Raw genomic sequence first — 19,289 nt, 5'->3', positions numbered from 1 at the left:
AAGACATGGATGAGTGAGTTTGGGGTGGAGGAACTTGACTGGCTTCTCAATCTAATAGAACACCTTTAGAATGAATTAGAATGGAGACTGCGGGACAGGCCTTCTTGTCCACATCAGTGCCTGACCTCACAAATGTTTCCTGTATCCTGATTCTGGAGACAAGGGTCGAGCATTCCCATAGACACACTTCTAAACCTTGTGGACAGCCTTCCCAGAAGAGTTGAAGCTGTTATAGCTGGAAAGAGTGGAAATGTCCAGGTTTGAGACAGGTTTTTCTTTAACAAGATAGCACTATGTTTTGTCATTTGTTGTAACTAATTATTTTTCAGGGTAAAATAATCAGATTGGTAGAAAGATGAATCTAATGGGTTCCCAGATTACTCCAATTTACACAAACCCATTTCACTTCCTTGATAATCAGCCTATTCTAATTTGCCCTATCTTTGCCCTAGCTAGCTTATGTTGCCTTTTTACATTATGTATAAGTTCCTAATAGTTGTATTTTTCACATCCTACAGTCATAAATGCCATCATTGACCCAGCAGGACATCTAGAGGTCGTGAGCAGCAACAAGAAAGCCCCTCCAGCTCTTCAGTCTACAATGCCCCAAATCAGGACTAACCGTTCTCTTTTAGGAATTGAGACCAACCAACCCATCCATGTCAGAAACTACTTACAGAAGTCCAGCTCTGGATCTTCGCGATCTCCAGAATCCAGCTTTGGTAGAGATGAGGATGGGGCTTATATTGTCTGATATTTGTGTTTTGTTTTTTTTAATTTATTTGTTTTTCTTTTTTATTTTGTGTTGTTTTGTATGAATGGCCTATGTTATCAGTGTGGCTTTCGGTATAATATTTCGAGTGCTTGTGTTCTCTTGCAGGAAAGCTAGACCTCACCAATGCGTAAAGTCTGTGTCATGCAAACGATTGTTGACTTTTTTTTTTTCTCAATCTTGTTCTGTCTACCAGCTCCTGTACCATATTGAGGCAATTTTACTTGAACATTATTATTTTTTTTCAATGTAGACTTTTGTCCTTGCTCATTAAAATGTGCCATACCGTTAAGACCTAAATGCTGTAAATGTTCGATGCTTATAGGTCTGATATGTTTCCTGTATCCTGATTGCACTTATTTCCAGTTCTTTAAACACTAGGCTATGATCTGTCTCTTGCCAAAAATTGTCTGAAACAAGTATGTCGACATGCAATTTATCTGTTTAATAGGTTGTATTTAGCGAGCAAAAACAATGTGTTTTAGGTTCAGTGTATTGTTTTAAAGGCATTGGAATTGTTGAATATATTGAAGAGACACTGACATTGTTTACATTGTTCACCTTGCCAGCACTCCCCCAGCACATTCCTTCTTCCATCACAGATGGAACTAAAATCCTCTGTGTCGGCCACTAGAGGGCGAGGTGACGTCCCTCCCTCAGTCATGTGACCGTGCTTGGGTCTAGTTATTGGTTGGTAGACATCAGTACCTGACATTGGAGGAGGTGACATGCTTTTCCATATCCCTGCATCAGAGGATGGAACAGCAGGAGAGGACTGGCAAGGGGAGTATTTTGTTAGTTCAAGGGGGTCTCTTTGCAAAGAAATTACCCTGAATGGAGGCCGTGTCTCTTTCAAAATAGAGACTTATGTACAATAAGCAACATAGCAACCAACCACATGTCATCTTTCATTGATCTGACAACTGATTGGTTACTATGGGTTTTTCATGATTTTGTTGTAGCGGTTGTTGTTATATGCCCAATTTCTTTGCTGTGTCCTCAGTGAACCTTCTAGATTGGACAAATGCATGGTATTATTGGCACATTTTTGTCACTAGCATGATGTGGGTCTTAGAAGAGGCCTGTTTGATTTTCACCCAGTATCGCCTGTAATGATTTGATAAATGCTTTAAAGATCTGTTCAGTATAGCAAAGTAGCGTTTGGCTTAAGGAACATCCTGCTTCTGCACAGCCACAGCATTAATAATGAAATCAGTGTCAAAGGCTTGTTCCTGCGTTTGTCACGCAGCCTATTTTGTTGTCTTGATAATAGAATCTCTTCGTTTAGGGTCCTTGTAGCAGTGCACTATGATTACTCAGAGGTTATTATTAATCTACCCCAAAACTGAAAGTTTTTTTTCAATACTATTTCATGTATTATCCCCATTTAACGCTTGAATGCGACTTAGATGGGCTGTAAGTTGATAAAGTTGTGCTGTATTTTATGCTCAGTTAAAGGGCACTTGCACATGGTCGTAACTTACAGCGTCTGGGCATACAGAGTAAAATATGGCTGCAGTTGTGGCACCCAGGAGCTACAGTATATTTTTGCCTATAGGAATAGATTACAAAAAAAAAAATTACATATAAAAAAAAATACCCTCAGCGTGTGCATGAGTATAAAAGCACACAGTGCTTTCTGTAATGCATTCCTATGGCAAAAATACGTTGCAACTGTGGCTCCCAGGTGCCACAAGTAGAGCTATACTTTACTCTGTATGCTCATTCATTGCAATTTATGGCCACGTGCAAGAGACCTTAAACGTATATTCTATTCGCATCATGTAGGCTCTCCTGGGTAAGTGTAGGAATTTTCAGTAGCACTCACAGCAATTTAAATGGACATCAGTAGTCTGATTGTGGTAGCTATGTAGGATATTCATATGGCTATCAAGGCCAAAGTACAAAGTGCAGTCAGTATCTATAGTCCATTGTGATTTGGTCCTCACCCACATTGCTAAGAGATTTTGCCACCATGCACTAACAACATGTTTTCCCTTAAAGTATATCTACAGTAAGTCCAAGAACAAGGTTTTAATACATTGCAGCCTATCTGTGTTTTGATGTGGTGGCTGCATTTGTTTTTATATGCCAAGTACATTTCCTGCCAGTACTGAAAAATACTTGTTCCTGATAGAAATCCAACGTGCTTGTAGTTTATTTGTACTGAATTGAAATCTGAACCAATGTTATCAGCTTTCCCAGCTATTTTCTGCAAACAACAAAAGCCCTCCTCCTTATGTCATGAAATGAGTAGAAGGGAAGGTATACGTAGTCTAAATAAGGAGAACAGACTATAGAGTGACAACACTGCAACTTTTGGGCATTGCTATTCTAGGACAGGAAGTATAATACTGGCAGGATCCCCAGGTGAAAATGAAGGGGAAAATAGCCTGAAAAACAGAGACTAATGCAGCCACTACATCTGCAGACTGGTCAACTGAAATATTACATTTTTGCTTTTGGATTTAGATGAACTTTAAGGCCCCTTTCACGCGGGTTGTCCGATCAGGTCCGACTGTCTGTTTATCACGCGGACCTGGATGTCAGCGGATACATGTCTGCTGACACCCACCACCATCTGATCCCATCCTGTCTGCCAAAAACAGATGGATGGTGGTCCTATTTTCAATCCATCTGGTGTATTGGATCAAATGTAAAGGACATGCAGTCCGTTTCTATCTGATTGCCCCATAGAGGAGAGCGGGCTGTGTCCTCTATGCATGGATCAGCTGGGAGATCCCCCGCTGAGCAAGTGGATTGTGCATAGAGCCCATGTGAAAAGGGCCTAACAGACTATGTCTGACAACTGAGGACCATGCTCCCGTAATTGTTTTCTTAGAGGCTCAGTTAATGCAAAAGTGTTGCATGGTTTTGAAACTCTTATATCCTGTTCTTAAACTTTAGTATTGCATTATAAAATGCCATACTTTTATTTGGGTTACTAAGCCATCTTTCAACTATATTAGTGGTGGCCGGTGGTAATTTATTTTGGGGGGTAAAATCGCCCCCCCCCCCCCCGGTCCGTCGGGTGGGTCTGGTGCACTTACCCCATCTATGGTGGGCAGTGCTTCTCCCAGGCTTCACCAGCAGCTTCCCTTGCTCGGCGGTGGCGGTGGCGGTGGCTTTCCCTTCCCCTGCTCTCCACGGGCATTGCGGCGGCTTCTGTTTCCTCCCTCCTCCTCGGCGACCAATTGGGACTCTTCTCTTTTTGGAAAATCAGAAACCGGCTCTCAGACCTCCTTCTGATTGGCTGGTGGCCGTGGATGGAGGGGGCGTCTCTCCGGCGCCCCTAATGGACGGGTCGCCACTGAAACAATATGCTTAATGACTTTCATGATCAATCACAAAATTACCAATGGGTATATCATTGGGACTTTCTTGGACCTGTGCAATAAATTGCAATGTAAATCTTGCCACATAGTCACATGCTTATACAAGATTTCCTTGGATTTTTATTTTTGGCATGCATTTTATTTTATGCATACAAGAATGTATATTAAATAGAAATAAAGTCTCAGGAACTTGGTGACCAATAAACCTTTTTTTCTGTGGGGGGGAGGGGGAGTTTTAGCAAAAATATAGGATTACTTGTCAGGATTTATGTGTCAATTTAAATGCAGGATCAGGCAACCATCCTGCAGCAAGTACTCCGGGTTATTTCACTATATGGGGGCTCAGTTGGCTTGGCTGAATTTTCCTGACCAAGCAACCATTAAGATAACACTGGAAAGTCTGCTGAGCACCCAGACAGGAAAGAAGTGTGCATGCTGTGCTCCAATCTGATCATTAATGCCACTTTGTCTCTTCTTACTTTGCCATTTCAATGATGGTGAACATACCTGAAAAGTCTTATGAGAGCGCTAATAGGGATCAAGACTTTAGTTTATGTACATCTATACCAGGTACTGACTCAGTAGTGTGCTGGGTAAGGTAGCCCCATAAATGCATCCTAGGGCATCCATATAGTGGAAGTGCAACAATTGAAGTGTGCTATGACTTGTGTGTGGGTGTAGTGTTGGTGTACTGAATATCCAGAGCAGAGGATTGTGCACTTTATAATCTAGGACAATCTAACAGAGTAGAACATGGAATAAAACTCCAGATTCCATGATGTAGCTAAAATTTTTCCAGTTCTGGTTCTGCATAAACTGTTCCTTAGCAGGACAACATCCCGGGAAGCAAGATGGGGATAATTAATTTGTGTGGCTGTCAGATGTAGAGCTACCTATTTGCAAACCAGGTGCTTTTAAGGTTTTTGCTACACAGGTGATTTTATTTTCTTAATTATTAATTACGGAATTGCACCATTAAAATCAAGTGTGGTCTATCTTTATTAGAACCCTTCACTATTAATGTCTCTTATTTTAGTGATGCCAATCTATGATAACCAGAAAAAAAAATAGAAGCAGTTATATTTTTTTTGTTATTTTTTTTTTTTTAGTAATTAAAGCTGAACTCCAGGCAGGAAAAAAAAAATGTAATCCGGATACTTTAATTTATGAAAAATTAGTCATTAAAAAACTGAAATCATTATCGCCCTGCAACAAACGGTTTATGCTGGGCTGTCCTGTTGCCCCCACCACAAACTCTACTGCACTAAAGAAGGAAGCTTGCTCAAGATCTTCTACATTTGACACATATGAGAATATTTGATCCCATCTCCCCTTCTGCCCTCTATGGTTTCACCCCCCTGGCCCCAATGTCAATACTGTATCATGTAGTGACATATCAATCAGAGGATGAAACCACAAGGCGCAGCAGGGACAGGACATTTAACACTCCTGGTAGTATTGAATGTAAAACAAACTTTCGGCAAGCTTTCTTTGTAGGTGTAAGCACCAGACCAGGTGGGTATAAACAGTTTCTTTTGCAGGGACATGCTGATTTCAAGTTTTAAAAGTCTTGATAGTCACTTTAAAATACAACTAGTTAAAGTACCAGAATTCTTCATTGTCTGGTCAGCAGGCTGTGTGTTGCTCCTTGACCAAGCTTTAATGTTCTAACTGGCAAGTTCTTTGGATGATAGGATTGGCTAAACAGAATAAAGCCAGCCATAGACAGAATTTTCTTTCCTGTAAACACGGGTTGCAGGAAAAAAAAAATTTGATCGATTCCCCCATCAACTCAGTCAGTGTTGATGGGGGAATTCGTCCGGCGCAGCCATTTTGTTCTCCCAGCGGGGAAGAGGGCGCTGGGAGCCATCCCATCCTGGAGAACACAATGATTACTATAATAGCTGCTAGCAATAATCATATGTAAACTAGGGCACTGGTTGTGCCCTAGTTTATCGATCGGTCAACGTGGGTACATTTACCCTAGCCATACATGGTTCGAATCTCGGCTGGTCCCTGCCATGGTTGCTATTTTAGAAAAGTAAAGGTTTCTCTTATTCAAGTAATCAATAGAAAAATTGGGCATCTTAATTCCTTGTGTTTTTCTTTTTTGATTATTTTTACTTTTAATTCTACGTTTATTTTTTATTATTTAAATGAACACTGTTCTTTTGCAATGTGCACAAATCTTATTTTTTTTCTCTTATTTGTATATTTGTTTTCTTTTATATATAGTAGATATTTATTTTCTGTATATGTGTAAAATATATCTTTAAGTATGAATAAGAAGCAAATTATACTTTATAAATGTAAAATCATAAATATAATTCTACTTTTGATATTATTCCCTACTAACACACAAAAGGTGCAAAGTTCTATACTAATCAATTTGGTGTTTGCTGTCATCAGTGAGTTTTTGTTGGTGGTTTTCCATCCTTATGTGCTGTCTATATATCAAGTTGAGCTGTCTTAAAATATCAGTCTGCCCAAAATGGGGTATTTCAGTATTTGTTGGGGAGTTTAAACATCAGAGGCTCAAAGCTTTAACACCACCTTAAGAGCCTATAGCAGAATACAATGATCACTGCAGCCGGCTATATCTACCGGCAGTGATAGGGCGAAAAAAAGCCAACAGGCTGTTTGTACTGAAATTGATCACAGACTGGTTGAAATTCAACCATTTCCTGCTGAACCAGCCGAATTTTGATCAGTCTATGGCTGGCTTAAAACTTTGGTTAGCAGGGGCAGAGATGGGGATTGTGGTGGAGTGATCTCTCATAAGAACTTAACTAGACAGTCCACCAAAGTCCACCTACAGTATACTTCAATAATCAGTTTTTGAATGGACTGGACCCTTTGATGTTTTCTTGGAAGAGGAAAGGTAGTCTACTACTCCTTGTTATACATTCCTTCTCCCCATAAGTTAAAAGTATAATACTGTAGGGAGGAGGAGCCCCCCTTGTAATAAGAAGCTGGTCACACCAGGAAACTCAAGGGAAGTGCTCTAAGAGTTGATACCTAGCTCCAGCCAAAACTTTTTATTCTTTATTAGTATGTTTCTAATATTTACCGAACAGTCATTTCCTGATATAGAGAACAGCGTGACTTAAATGTTTTTCGCATAATAATCTCATGCACTTCTAAACATTTATTTCTACCCATCAACACCCAAATCTTCTGGTTCCAGAGATGCGGTTGAAATCTGTTGACATCCACCAAATGGAACTTCAGGCCAAATTAACTCTAAATTTTATTATCTGGAGCTTTATATTAAATGAATGCCAGATCACAGAATTGCTAAATCATTGACATCGTATCTTGTTCCTTTGAATGCCATTTGAAGACTTTTTTACTCTTAGCAATTCATTCTTTGTTTAGAGTTTCTAATGCAGTAAGCTGCCTTTTATTTTTTGTTTTTTTTATTCAATTTATTTTAATGATTTATCCATGTGCCATGCATACAACCATCCTGATAACCCAAATATATATTTGAATTCATGGCCTAAATAGGGATTTCCCTATTGTATCTTAAGATATTGCTGTAAGATCCTTTCCATTTTGCAAAGGTTCTCCTACCTTCCCTTATATTATGTGTCACCAAGCTGCCATGCCCTTTCTAGTAATATTCTCACTAAACATAAAAAAAATGTGAAGCTTTGCTTTACCAAAAGTTAGCTGTGCCCCTGCTCAATTACAATTAGATCTAACAGTCCGTGTAATACTACAAATTTAATTACCTTAAATCAGTGTTTCTCAAATTTTTTTCAGTTAAGGCACCCTTTAAATTTCATGGACAATCTTGAGGCACCCTTTAAAAATGGACAGTCTCAAGGCACCCCATTCTAAAATGTAAAAAGTATTCTAATGGTTTTACATAATGCAGCAACATCCACAAGTCCAAGTAGGACATCCAACGTTAGAGGTGATTTATTCTTACAAAGCATATTTTCCAGATTGGTACTGATTAGTATTCCAATGTTTCCCCATCACTCTATTAATGGGATCTCACTACTGATGGAGAGGGACAGGGGAGGGTCAAAAAAGCTAGTTTGCTTTGAAGCCATTTTCTGCTTCCAGCCCCCCACAGTCCTCCCCTCCTCACCAATTTATTAAAAGTCTTTAGACATCATGTATGGACAGCGGTTCTGGTCCTCCTTTCTTCCTTCTCTGGCACTGAGCAGTCCTCAATAATGCAGAGGGCTGATGTGACAGCGTCAATGCCATTCCTTGTATCAATGTACTGTGAATGAAGGGTGCCATGGTGACCCCCCCACAATGGGCAGGCCCATGGCACTCTGCACCGGCAAGTGTCATTAAACCCAAAAGAGGACTGGTGCTTGACCATGGAGCAGGTGAGTTTGGGTGACAGTGCTGGAAATGAGGTAAGTATTGCAGCAAGATTCTGAAAAGAAAGCTGGGACACCAATTTTATAAAAACAAATAAAAAGGACACAGTGGAATTTGGCTTTAATGCCCATCCCCTGGTATGCCCACTCCATTCACCTGCTAGTAGTGAAGAAGAAAATAGCTGGGTGTATAGGAGCCTGTGATTTAACTTTATGGCACCTCACTTGCTCAGTGTTATTACATAGGGATGTGAAGGGATAGCCTTTAAACCCCCAAGCTTAAACAGAGCGTATTCTCCTTTTCTTTTCTCTTTTCTTTTATTTTCTCTTTTCTTTTCTTTTGTTTCCTTTTCTCTTTCCTTTTTTCTCTTTCCTTTTCTCTTTCTTTTTCTCTTTCTTTTTCTCTTTTCTTTTCTCTTTTCTATTTTCTTTTCTCTCCTCTTTTCTCTCCTCTTTTCTCTTCTCTCTTCTCCTGAACAGTGGGGGGCTTAAAAAAAATCACCTATACACTGCTAGGGAGGAGGGCAATAATGTGCAAAACACCGGCTTCGTTTTTAGCAGAAATGGAATTGCATGAATAACAGTGCATAGACAGACCGTTATCACATGGTAACAGACCACAGAGAACATGATGTAATTATAACAAAAAAAAAACACAACAGACTCCGAACTGATGATTAGCATTCTGTGCCAGAATGGGAACATCTCCTCTGTGCAACACTTTAACACAAAATGTTTTTTGGTTCATACGGGGAGACTTCAAGAGTCCAAAGTAATGCCGATGCCTCATTACAAAGTCCAATCCTTGATTATAGTGGTCACACTGGTTGGAATGATGTGTGCGGATTCCATATTGTGCAGCTGAATGTGACTAGTGTGTGAAGTGAGGAATTCTCCCTGTCCCCTTTTGTAATGTGTGTTACACCACGCTTCAGTGGCTCATCTCAAATAAACTTGAAACTATAATTACTGTGCATTGTGTTTAGTCAGTGGAAACCAGCCAAAGAGCAAATCACAAGATTGTATTTTTCAGCCTCAGTAATTCCCAGCTATGAAGCAGCGACAGCGATATAGGTTTCACTTTCAGCCTGTAAAGCCCAGTTCTGTGTTAAAGTGCATCGGTTGGCCGAACATGGGTGATGCCCTGCCAATCTGTAACCAGGTTAATCATTATAAAGGGGCAGTTTAATATCTTGCTCGGAACTGTTTCCCTCCCTGAGGCCTCAGAGAGAAATGGACTACTATGAGATTTTAGGAGAAAAGTGTTCTCATTGTCCTTAGTGACCAGCTAGATCTATGTTCATATTTTTTATTTTCCTATACTGGGGAATCTGATTGATTGATTATTGCCTTTAAAGCCTTAGTAAATGTATTTCAGTGCAGTAAGAAATAAGTTGGCAAAACACTTGTAATTGATCAAAGGTTGGCTTTCAACAGCTTAAACGGAGATAACTTGAATTACGAGTTTTCAAATTGATTGTTATGATTGGTTACACATCTATCCTTTCAAACAGGCAGCCAGAGGGCAGTTGGTCCACATTTTTACTGTCTTATGGCCTAATTTTCTAGCAAACATGGTGCCACTTGGGTGAGTACACATTGCCTTGGCAGCGATGCTTTGCATCAAGGTGTGGCAGCTTTTCACACAATTTACATAGTTTGTTTGGGCCAAGCCCTCTAACCTGTGAAGCCCCTGGATATGTGTTAAAAACTGTATGTAGCTGCATCTACATACAGCTGTTCAGAGAGAGCAATGTATTCTGTCAATGAATAAAACGCTTCCTCTGATTGGCTGAGTCAGAACGGCTGATGATGTCACACCACTGACTCAGCCATTCAGAGGAAGCTTTCTATTTATTTATAGAATACAGCGCCGCTGTGATAGACTCTTCTGTGTTCCAGGTATGAGACAGGAAGTCTCCGCTCATACCCAGAATATAAAGCGGTATGCTGCATGTATCTGCAGCTACATACACTTTATACTGCACATCCAGTAGAGCTGCACGATTAATTGTTAAGAATCGAAATTGCAAGCTTTCTCTTCTTGTGATCTTTTTTTCTCTTTTCTCTTTTCTTCTTGTGATCTTGTTCTCTTCCTGATCTTCAAAACAGCATGTCATGATTCTTTAAAGTGGAGCTCCACCCTAACTTGGAACTTCCGCTCATTGGAACCCTCCCTCTCTCCGGTGCCACAATTGGCACCTTTCAGGGGGGTGCAGATACCTGTATAATACAGGTATTTGCACCCACTTCCGGGCATACATAGCTGCAGATTCTGCGGGTATTTACGCCACTTCCTGCGGGGCCCCCGCTGTCTGCTGGGAAACACACGGATCCCAGAGACAGCAGGGACCATCCTTATTGCGCAGCGCGACTCGCGCATGTGCAGTAGGGAACTGGGAAGTGAAGCCGCAACACTCAAATAAGTAGAAACAAAGTATCTTTTCCTTCTTTTATCAAAGGAAAGAACTCGGCGTGTAAACAAAGGAAGTTTAACCATTTAAAGACCAAACCTTTTCTGACATTTGTTGATTACAAGTAAAAATAATTTTTTTCTGCTAGAAAATTACTTGGAACACCAACAAGAAATATATATATATATATATATATATAGATATATCTATATATATATATATATATATATATTTTTTTTTTTTTTTATAGCAGAGACCCTATAGAATAAAATGGTGGTTGTTGCAATATTTTATGTCACACCATATTTATGCAACAATCTTTGAAACACAATAAAAAATAAAAAAAAAATACACTTTAATGAATGAAAAAAAAACTGTAAAGTTAGCCCAATTTGTATAATGTGAAAGATGTTACACTGTGAGAATCGTGAGAGAATTATAATCTTTTTTCTTAGCAAAAAATATTGTGATTCTCATTTTAGCTAAAATTGTGCAGCTCTAACACCCAGTGGCCTCACAGGTTAGTGAAGGATATAGTTTGTTTGGGTCAGCTTGGCCCAAACGATCTATATAAATTGTGTAAAAAGCTGGAGTTCTTTAACTCTACAGGCAGCACCACCTGTCAAACTCCCACAATGCAAAATCCCCATTTGGCAGAAAACACTTGCAAACCTCCTTTCACTGTCCTCTGAAAGAAGGTGCACCACACATAACTTTTTGAGAGGGGACGTGGTAAACATTGTTGCTAGAGTGAAAGGAGTCTTAGATTAGTTATTAGCTGAAACCCAGCTGCAGCCAGGTGTTGATTTTGTCCCACTATGAAACCTTACCTCTAACTGCTTTGCCTGACACCTGTCGCCTAGACAGGAAGTGATGAGATATTTCCCCAGAAGGAAGAAAATCAGCAGTGAAAACTACAGAGGTTCAAACCCTTCTACAAGAAAATGGTTTAGCCTCGGTTCATACAATGAACCGCATGTGAATCGCACAGGAACCGCACTTCATTCCTGTTCAATTTACATGCGATTCAGTGCGGTGTGATTTGAGCCTATTCATTTTCAATGGGCTCAAATCACACCAAAGTTGTACATGCAGCAATTTTTGAACCGCAGTGTAACCAGTTCATATGGTACTTTTACACCATATAATCCAATGAGTGCAAATGCACTGCGTTTATGACCTGCATTTGAGATGTCACTAAGATTGCACTGACAACTGCTGCATAGCACAAAGGCAGTGTGATCTGAATTCGCAGTATGGCTGCCACAACAAAGTTCTGGCCTCAGATGCACTTTAAACATACAACTGATGTTTCTGACCAGTAAATGTATTCAAAGACTTAAAGGAGTTGTAAAGGCAGAAGGTTTTTTTTTTTTTTTATCTTAGTGCTTTCTATGCATTAAGATAAAAAAACCTTGTGTGTGTAGTAGCCCCTCCCCAATAATTTCCTACCTGAGCCCCTTCTCTCTTCAGCGATGTCCACGATCCCCTCGGCCATCCAGGGTACTCCCCCTGCTTGGCTGTGACAGAGAAGCAGTGCCATTGGCTCTCATGGCTATCAATCAAAGTCAGTCAGCCAATCAGGAGAGAGAGGGGGCAGGGCCAGGCCAGGGCTCTGTGTCTGAATGGATACACGGAGCTCTGACTCGACTTGGGTGCCCCCTGTAGCAAGCTGCTGGCTGAGGGGCACTCAAAGGAGGGAGGTGCCAGGAGCAGCAAAGAGGGATCCGAGAAGAGGAGGATCCAGGCTGCTCTGTGCAAAACCAACTGCACAGAGGTGGTAAGTATAATGTTTATTATTGAATCACTTTAAGTCTCTGTACTTCTTTCGGCTGCAGTTTGTCACTTCTCTATTAGATCCCCACCTATTTATCTTTGTGCATCTAAGATGCCTTAAAACAAGATATTCTGTTAATATTTATTTAATTTTTCTTCTTTTTACCACTCATTTTGATTGCACTAATACTACAAAGACACTAGATGTATTTCTTAGGATGAATGTTTAGTACCATTTTGTCTTTAAATAATTGACACACCAGGCATAACATGTCGGTTGCCCATAGCAAGCTATAATATTTAGCCTTCCATTTTTTAAGGGCAGGTTATAAAAGTAATGGAAGAACCTACTAGGTTGTGATAGGCAACACAGTCACCTATCACTTCTCATTCACAAGGCTCCTCAGGGGCGTGGAGGTAGAAAATCTAGTAGGTGTTGCCAATACTAACCAATCATAATCACCGTCATTTTTCTAATGCCAGTTAGAAGAATAAAATTGTGGTTGCTATGGGTATCACCTACATGTTTCTTTCCTTTTTTTTTTTTTATATAAATATGCCCTATTACGAGTATATTTTCATCCTGGGTACTTGAAAATTTGAGGTTAATGTAAAAAAATAAAATAAAAAATGGAATGATGTGATATTGCTTTCCTCTGCTTATAGAATGCTTTATGAGAATGTGGTATTTTTGTTATTGCACAGCAGTGAGAAATTAACAATTTTGTGGGAGCGTTTTTGTGTAAAAGATAAAATAAATGTTTATGTGCATAGTGCATGAGGATAAAATCTGCTTGTGCTTAATGGTACTCTGTATATTGCCTTTTAGAAAATATTATATTTGTTGTTCAAATAGTATTGTGAAAAATAGAAAAATAGTGAATGGAAAAATTTAAAGGACAACTCCTTGAAGTACAAGATATTGGTTGGGTTAGATGCGGTGGTTGTACCTTAAAAAGAACCCTCACCTTTGTGCCCTCCTATTGATTTTAAAATGTTACCGTCAAGCTGTATTTCCCTTTTTTCTCCACTAGATGTCACTCCTCTGACAGGTTATGGAAACTTCCATCATGCAGCCCAAAAAAGTGCAGTTTAGACGTTCTGGAGGTCCAAAGGTCTCCATTTTAAGATTGGTAGATCAATAGACTGGCAGCATATACGTGGGGGTTTTTTTTAAGGGCTGTTTTTCTCCTCATCCCACCCCACTGATATCAGCCTAGGGAAGTTCTTCTTTAAATTTTTTAAATTAAAGGGATATTCCATAAAAGATTAAAACCACCTACAGATAATTCTGATTTATCGGGTTAGTAATACAAAGTCTTTGCCACCTATCTCCGCTTTGTTGCAACAGTACTTGAGTTGTACTGGACAGGCTACAGCACTGTCGTGCAGACTCCCAGTTAAAATTTGGGATTGTAGCTTTTAGTTTATTTTTTTTTCTATTTATTGGGAGCTTCGGGATGTGAAAATACCCCTATGTTAGTAACCATTAAATTCAGAATTATCTGGAGCGATTTTCATATATATTTTTTTTTTCTAAGTGGAACGCCCCTTTAAGTGTGCTCTGTGCTGAAATGATTGTGCCTCTCTACACCATTCAGTTCAAGAGGACTTGCAATGCTATGTATTGCAGAATTATAGAGTTTTATTGTCTTGCTGCTGAATTTGATTTACAAAACAAAATATCCACCAGGTCATTCCAATTGCATGCCTCACAAATGCAACTTAACTGTATGACAGTCAATTGAATAATTCTTCTGTTTAAACTTGAATACTTTTTTTTTTCACACCCTGAGCTGTAACATTTTATGGATAAGATAAAAAAAAATCATCATTATTCAATGCTTTGTTTATTTTGAATAGTAATTTATTTCAATGCCATCTGTACATTATGTTAAAAAGTGGTAATGTTTGTTTTGGGACAAAATAGATTACTATTTTCTCTAATGTTTTCCATAAGATATTGTAATAAATCATTCTTTTTTCATGCAAAACTTTGGCTTGGTGTTTTGGTTTTCAGGTTTAAATGAAGGTATATAAAATGTCTAAAACCACATATGTATCCTCCCTGTTCACAAACATAGGGAAGTGAAAACGGGGCCGGTGCTACCACTAGGCAAACTAGGCAGCCGCCTAGGGCGCACTTGGTGTTCCTACTCTCTTCTCACTGCAGCAAGCAACAAAGTCTCAGCATCAGCAGGCCACCTTCACACATAGTCTCAGAGGTGCAGCCCGACTCCTGAATGAATGGAAGCAAGTAAACATTCATTGATGGGCACTGGTAGGCTGCATTGATGGGCGTTGGTAGGCTGCATTGATGGGCGCTGGTGAGGCTGCATTGATGGGCGCTTCATTAAAAAAGGTGGGGTATACATGGGCAAGGGAAAGGGAGTGGAGCCAGGGGGCGGCAAAATTAGGTTTTGCCTAGGGTGTCAAAAATCCTTGCGCCAACCCTGAGTGCAAATTCGAAAAGACCTCGATTTTGGAGGCAACAATAAGAAAAAAAGAAATTTATAAAAAATATATTTCATTTATTGTACAAAATCTTAACATTAATTCATAACAAAAAAAGAAAGAAAACAATATATATTTATATGTGTATACTTCATGAATTAATGTTAAAGCGGGACTGTACTGGGGAAAAAAATATTAAAAGCCAGCAGCTACAAATACTACAGCTGCTGACTTTTAATAAATGGACACTCGCCTATCCCGGGTCCAGCGATGCTGAGGCCGATCGATCGCTCGGCTCTCGGCTGCTGCCGCCACCATTCTAGGTGAGGGAATCAGGAAGTGAAGCGAATCGGCTTCACTTCCCGGTTCCCTACTGCGCATGCGCGAGTCGCGCATCGCAATAGGAATTGTCCACGCTGTCTCTGGGACCCGTGGGAGTCCCAGCAGGCAGCGCGCAGGGACAGGAAGAGGCATAGACTCCCGTGGGAGTCTATGCCCGGAAGTGGGTGTAAATACCTGTCTTTGACAGGTATCTGCACCCCCCTCCCCCCTGAAAGGTGCCAATTGTGACACCGGAGGGGGGGGGGGGGTTCCGATCAGCTGAAGTTCCACTTTAGGGTGGAACCCCGCTTTAAGATTTTGTACAATAAATTAAATATATTTTTTATAAAAAAATGTTTTTCTTATTGTTGCCTCCAAAATCGCACCAAATAGAGGTCTTTTCGAATTTGTACTTACCAGTAGGGATGATGGCAACTACATTCCAATGGATATGAGTTATAATTTTTTCACAAACATAGGTAATATCACTTTATATTCAATATACCATGTGCAATTTGCTTGAAATGAGGTCCCCGAAACGGTAGTTTTTATATTCAAAATAAATATTATTTTGAATATAAAAATGACTTTTAGTGATTTATAACGCATTTTTACATATTGTGGGTGGGTTTTTGTGTTTATTAGCGCAGTTTTTTTGGTTTTTAATTATAAAATAAATGATTACGTGTTGTCTTTTTAAAAAGTATGTATTGTCAAAACTTTTTTTGTAGTTTTAGAGTAGAAAAGATTAAAAACCATGCCAGTTAATTTTTTTGTTGTATGTTTACCATAGGGGAATTTTCTCTTCACTTCTTCCCATCCTAGAGACGCAACAGGAAGTTATAGGACATCTCCCAAAGTGAAGGGATTTCCCCTCTGACAGTTGTCCCTGGAACAGGTGTCTCCTTTGGGAGATTTCCCTTCACCTATTGTTTTAGGGACAACTCTAAATTGTGGAGTTTCCCCTCACTTTTTCTTTCTTGAAGAATATGGTCACCACTACAAATCGAGGGTGAATCCCTCCAATAGGAACACAGACAGCAAGAAAACCACAGAGGGACTAAACCCAGCCACAGATGGATCAAATCTCCGCTGGTTCTGCAGGGACCAGTTGAGATTCAATCCATCTATAGGCAGGCTGGTTGAACTGAAGCTGATACATCGAGCGATACAGTACAGCCAACAGAGATGAGGGTTGGATGACTGGACACTGACATGCATAAGATCCAAAGGTATATTGCAAAGTACGAAAAATGTGCATACAATCAAAAAACAGGGTGAAGAGCTAGTGTTGATGTGTTTCATGCCAACGAGCACTTAATCAGAACACATTATGCACAGAAATTCTGCCATTTAAATACTTTGTCAAACAATCTGCTTGAGTTGCAACTAATCTGTGTGTATGCTCTGACAAGACTCAGACTTCAGTACAACCAGCCTGTCTGTTTTTTTTTTTCTTGCATGTGATTACTGCCAGTGGCTATAGCTACCCTCAGTGATCATTGTGTTCTACAGGCAGGGAAGGCTGCCTGTTGGCAGAAAACAATAGCGGTGCAGGAGGGATTTCACTAACTGTGTTGATGGGGGAATCCAATAATTTTATTTCAAGTACATTGCATTATTCATGGCTTGCTTAACCCTTTCCCATTCTCAAAGAAATGTCTAGAGATACAATTTAATCCAAATCTTAATATCTGCCTCTTGTTAGCTTTTGCACAGCAGCATTCAGACTGGGAGAGGGATGGTCAGGCTCCTTTATTGTCCAGTCACATGCTGGGGGCAAGGAGGTGACCAAGCATTTTGCATAAATGCAGTAGAAAAAGTAAGGTCATCAGCCTGGCAAAGCTATGTAAATTTCATATCACAATAAAGCCATGCTCCTCATACCACACCCTTGAACACAGTGCCACTAACTGACCCATTATGGCTAACACAGATTGCTCACATAGCACTCGTGAGAATATATATAATAGGAGCAGTGGTGGAACTACCAGGATTGCACTTGCGACCGTGCGCTGGAGTTCCGCCACTGTGGGGGGCCCAGGATCAGAGCCAGCTTAGACATATATGTGGAATCCTGGAGCCCAGTGTCAGAACCAGTTCCAGCACTGAGCTTTGTTAACTAGCCTGACAGGGGCTCACTATCGTGGGCACCTGGGACACCAACACCGCATCTCTTGTGTGGTGCCCAGGGCCCCACACATGGCGGTCGCCCCCTCTGTGGCAGCGGGCATCTCTCCCCGCTGACTGCCTGAACACATAACAGCTGAGCTTGCAGAAGAAAGGACAGCTCATTATCTGAGGTTTTATAACCAGAAAAAGGTGGGGGGGGGGGGGGGGGGAACCAGGCAACGATATACACCTGAAGGAGTGATAGGGGGTGGTAAGAGGATATGTGCTGGGGGGGGGCAGATTTGAAATCCCCCCCACCTAATTTTCTAGCACAAGTCGTCTCCCCTCCCAAAGCACCCTCCACCAGCACATATCCTCTTAACCCCCCCAAATCAAAGAGATGGTGCCCGCCACAAAGGGGGCAATGGTGGCATCTGGCACCCATAAATGATTCAGGGCAAGTGCCCTGGGTGCCCCCTCTGGCGTGCTCCTTCAGGCAAGTTACTGGAACAAAGTGCTAGAACTTTTTTTTTCGGTACTGGGCTCCAGATTTACAGGACACTAGGATTTTCGTCAAGTATTGGGAAAGTTTCTCCAAAATCATTAGGAGATATAGATTTGTACTAGAAGGGGAGAGCGGATTTGTGTTTTGGGGGGAAGAGTTTGTACTGGGAGGGGATTTTGGGTGGGAGGATTTGTGATAGAACTATGTAGAGGTTTTGTGCTGATGGGGGATATTTTGGGGATATGTGACAGGGTCTGTTATGGATATTTAGGGGGAACCCCGCGTAATTTTTTTTTTACATTTGATGTGGGGTTCCCCTTAATATCCATACCAGACCTGAAGGGCCTGGTAATTGAATTTGGGGGAACCCCAGGCTTTTTTTTTATCAATGACTTTCAATGACTGTTCTCTGTATTACGGGGAGCCGACAATTCATTATAGCCACGAGTGATTTTAAATTACTTTTTTTCCTGCAGAAATGACACTTTGTGCAGGGACAGTTCTAAGCACGGGAAACGTGCGCCCCTATACAGGCATACTATAGACACCCCCCCCAGGTACAAAATTTAAAGGCATAATACACTTTTATTGTTTCACTTTAAGCATTTTTAAAATCACTGCTCCCAAAAAAAAACTGCAGTTTTAAAACTTTTTTTTGCATTGATACAGGTCCCCTGGGGCATGACCCAGGTCCCCAAACACTTTTTAGGACAGCAACTTGCATATTAGCCTTTAAAATTAGCACTTTAGATTTTGAACGTTCAAATCCCACAGACTTTAAAGTGGTTGTAAACCCTTACAAACCACTTTGACCTACAGGTAAGCCTAGAATAACGCTTACCTGTAGGTCCAAGAAATATCTCTTAAACCTATACGGTTTAGAAGATATTTACAAAAAGACAGGCACCGCTGTCTACGACGCATGCGCCGCAGACAGCGGCGCGCAGGCGCACTGGACAGGCCGCAGATCGCGGCGATATGCCGCTCGTGTCGGCTCCCGTGCAAATCACAGCGCCGAAGCAGCGAGACCCGGAAGTCACTCCGGGATACATTGCAGCGGCGAAGTTGAAGACGGAGGACCGCTTCGGGGGCTTCGTTCTCAGGTAAGTTATTCATAATGAGCTAGTATGCTATGCATACTAGCTCATTATGCCTTTGCCTTGCAGGTTGCCTTTTTTTTTTGTTAATAGCCTTTACTTCCTCTTTGGATATAGGGTTCTAAAGTTCACATGAAGTTTAGGTCTGTTCGCAGGT

The 19,289-nt window shown here is 40.6% G+C and overlaps 1 protein-coding gene across 4 annotated transcripts in view; it reads left to right on the top strand.

Annotated features, from left to right (window-relative positions):
• CEP170B (centrosomal protein 170B) overlaps nt 1-13,092 on the top strand; it is a 160,564-nt gene extending 147,472 nt beyond the window's left edge. For all 4 annotated transcript variants that reach the window (XM_077464499.1, XM_077464498.1, XM_077464497.1 and 1 more), the window contains one exon: nt 519-13,092. In XM_077464499.1, coding sequence (XP_077320625.1) covers nt 519-754 — 236 coding nt within the window. In that variant the 3' untranslated portion in view covers nt 755-13,092. The remainder of the gene's footprint in view (nt 1-518) is intronic.
• The last annotated feature ends 6,197 nt before the right edge of the window (nt 13,093-19,289 follow it).

This window comes from Lithobates pipiens, unplaced genomic scaffold, assembly GCF_037356315.1.
Source record: "Lithobates pipiens isolate NorthernLeopardFrog02 unplaced genomic scaffold, aLitPip1_a1.2 Scaffold_30, whole genome shotgun sequence".
NCBI classification, from domain to species: domain Eukaryota; kingdom Metazoa; phylum Chordata; class Amphibia; order Anura; family Ranidae; genus Lithobates; species Lithobates pipiens.
This window is presented reverse-complemented; position numbering and strand designations above follow the sequence as displayed.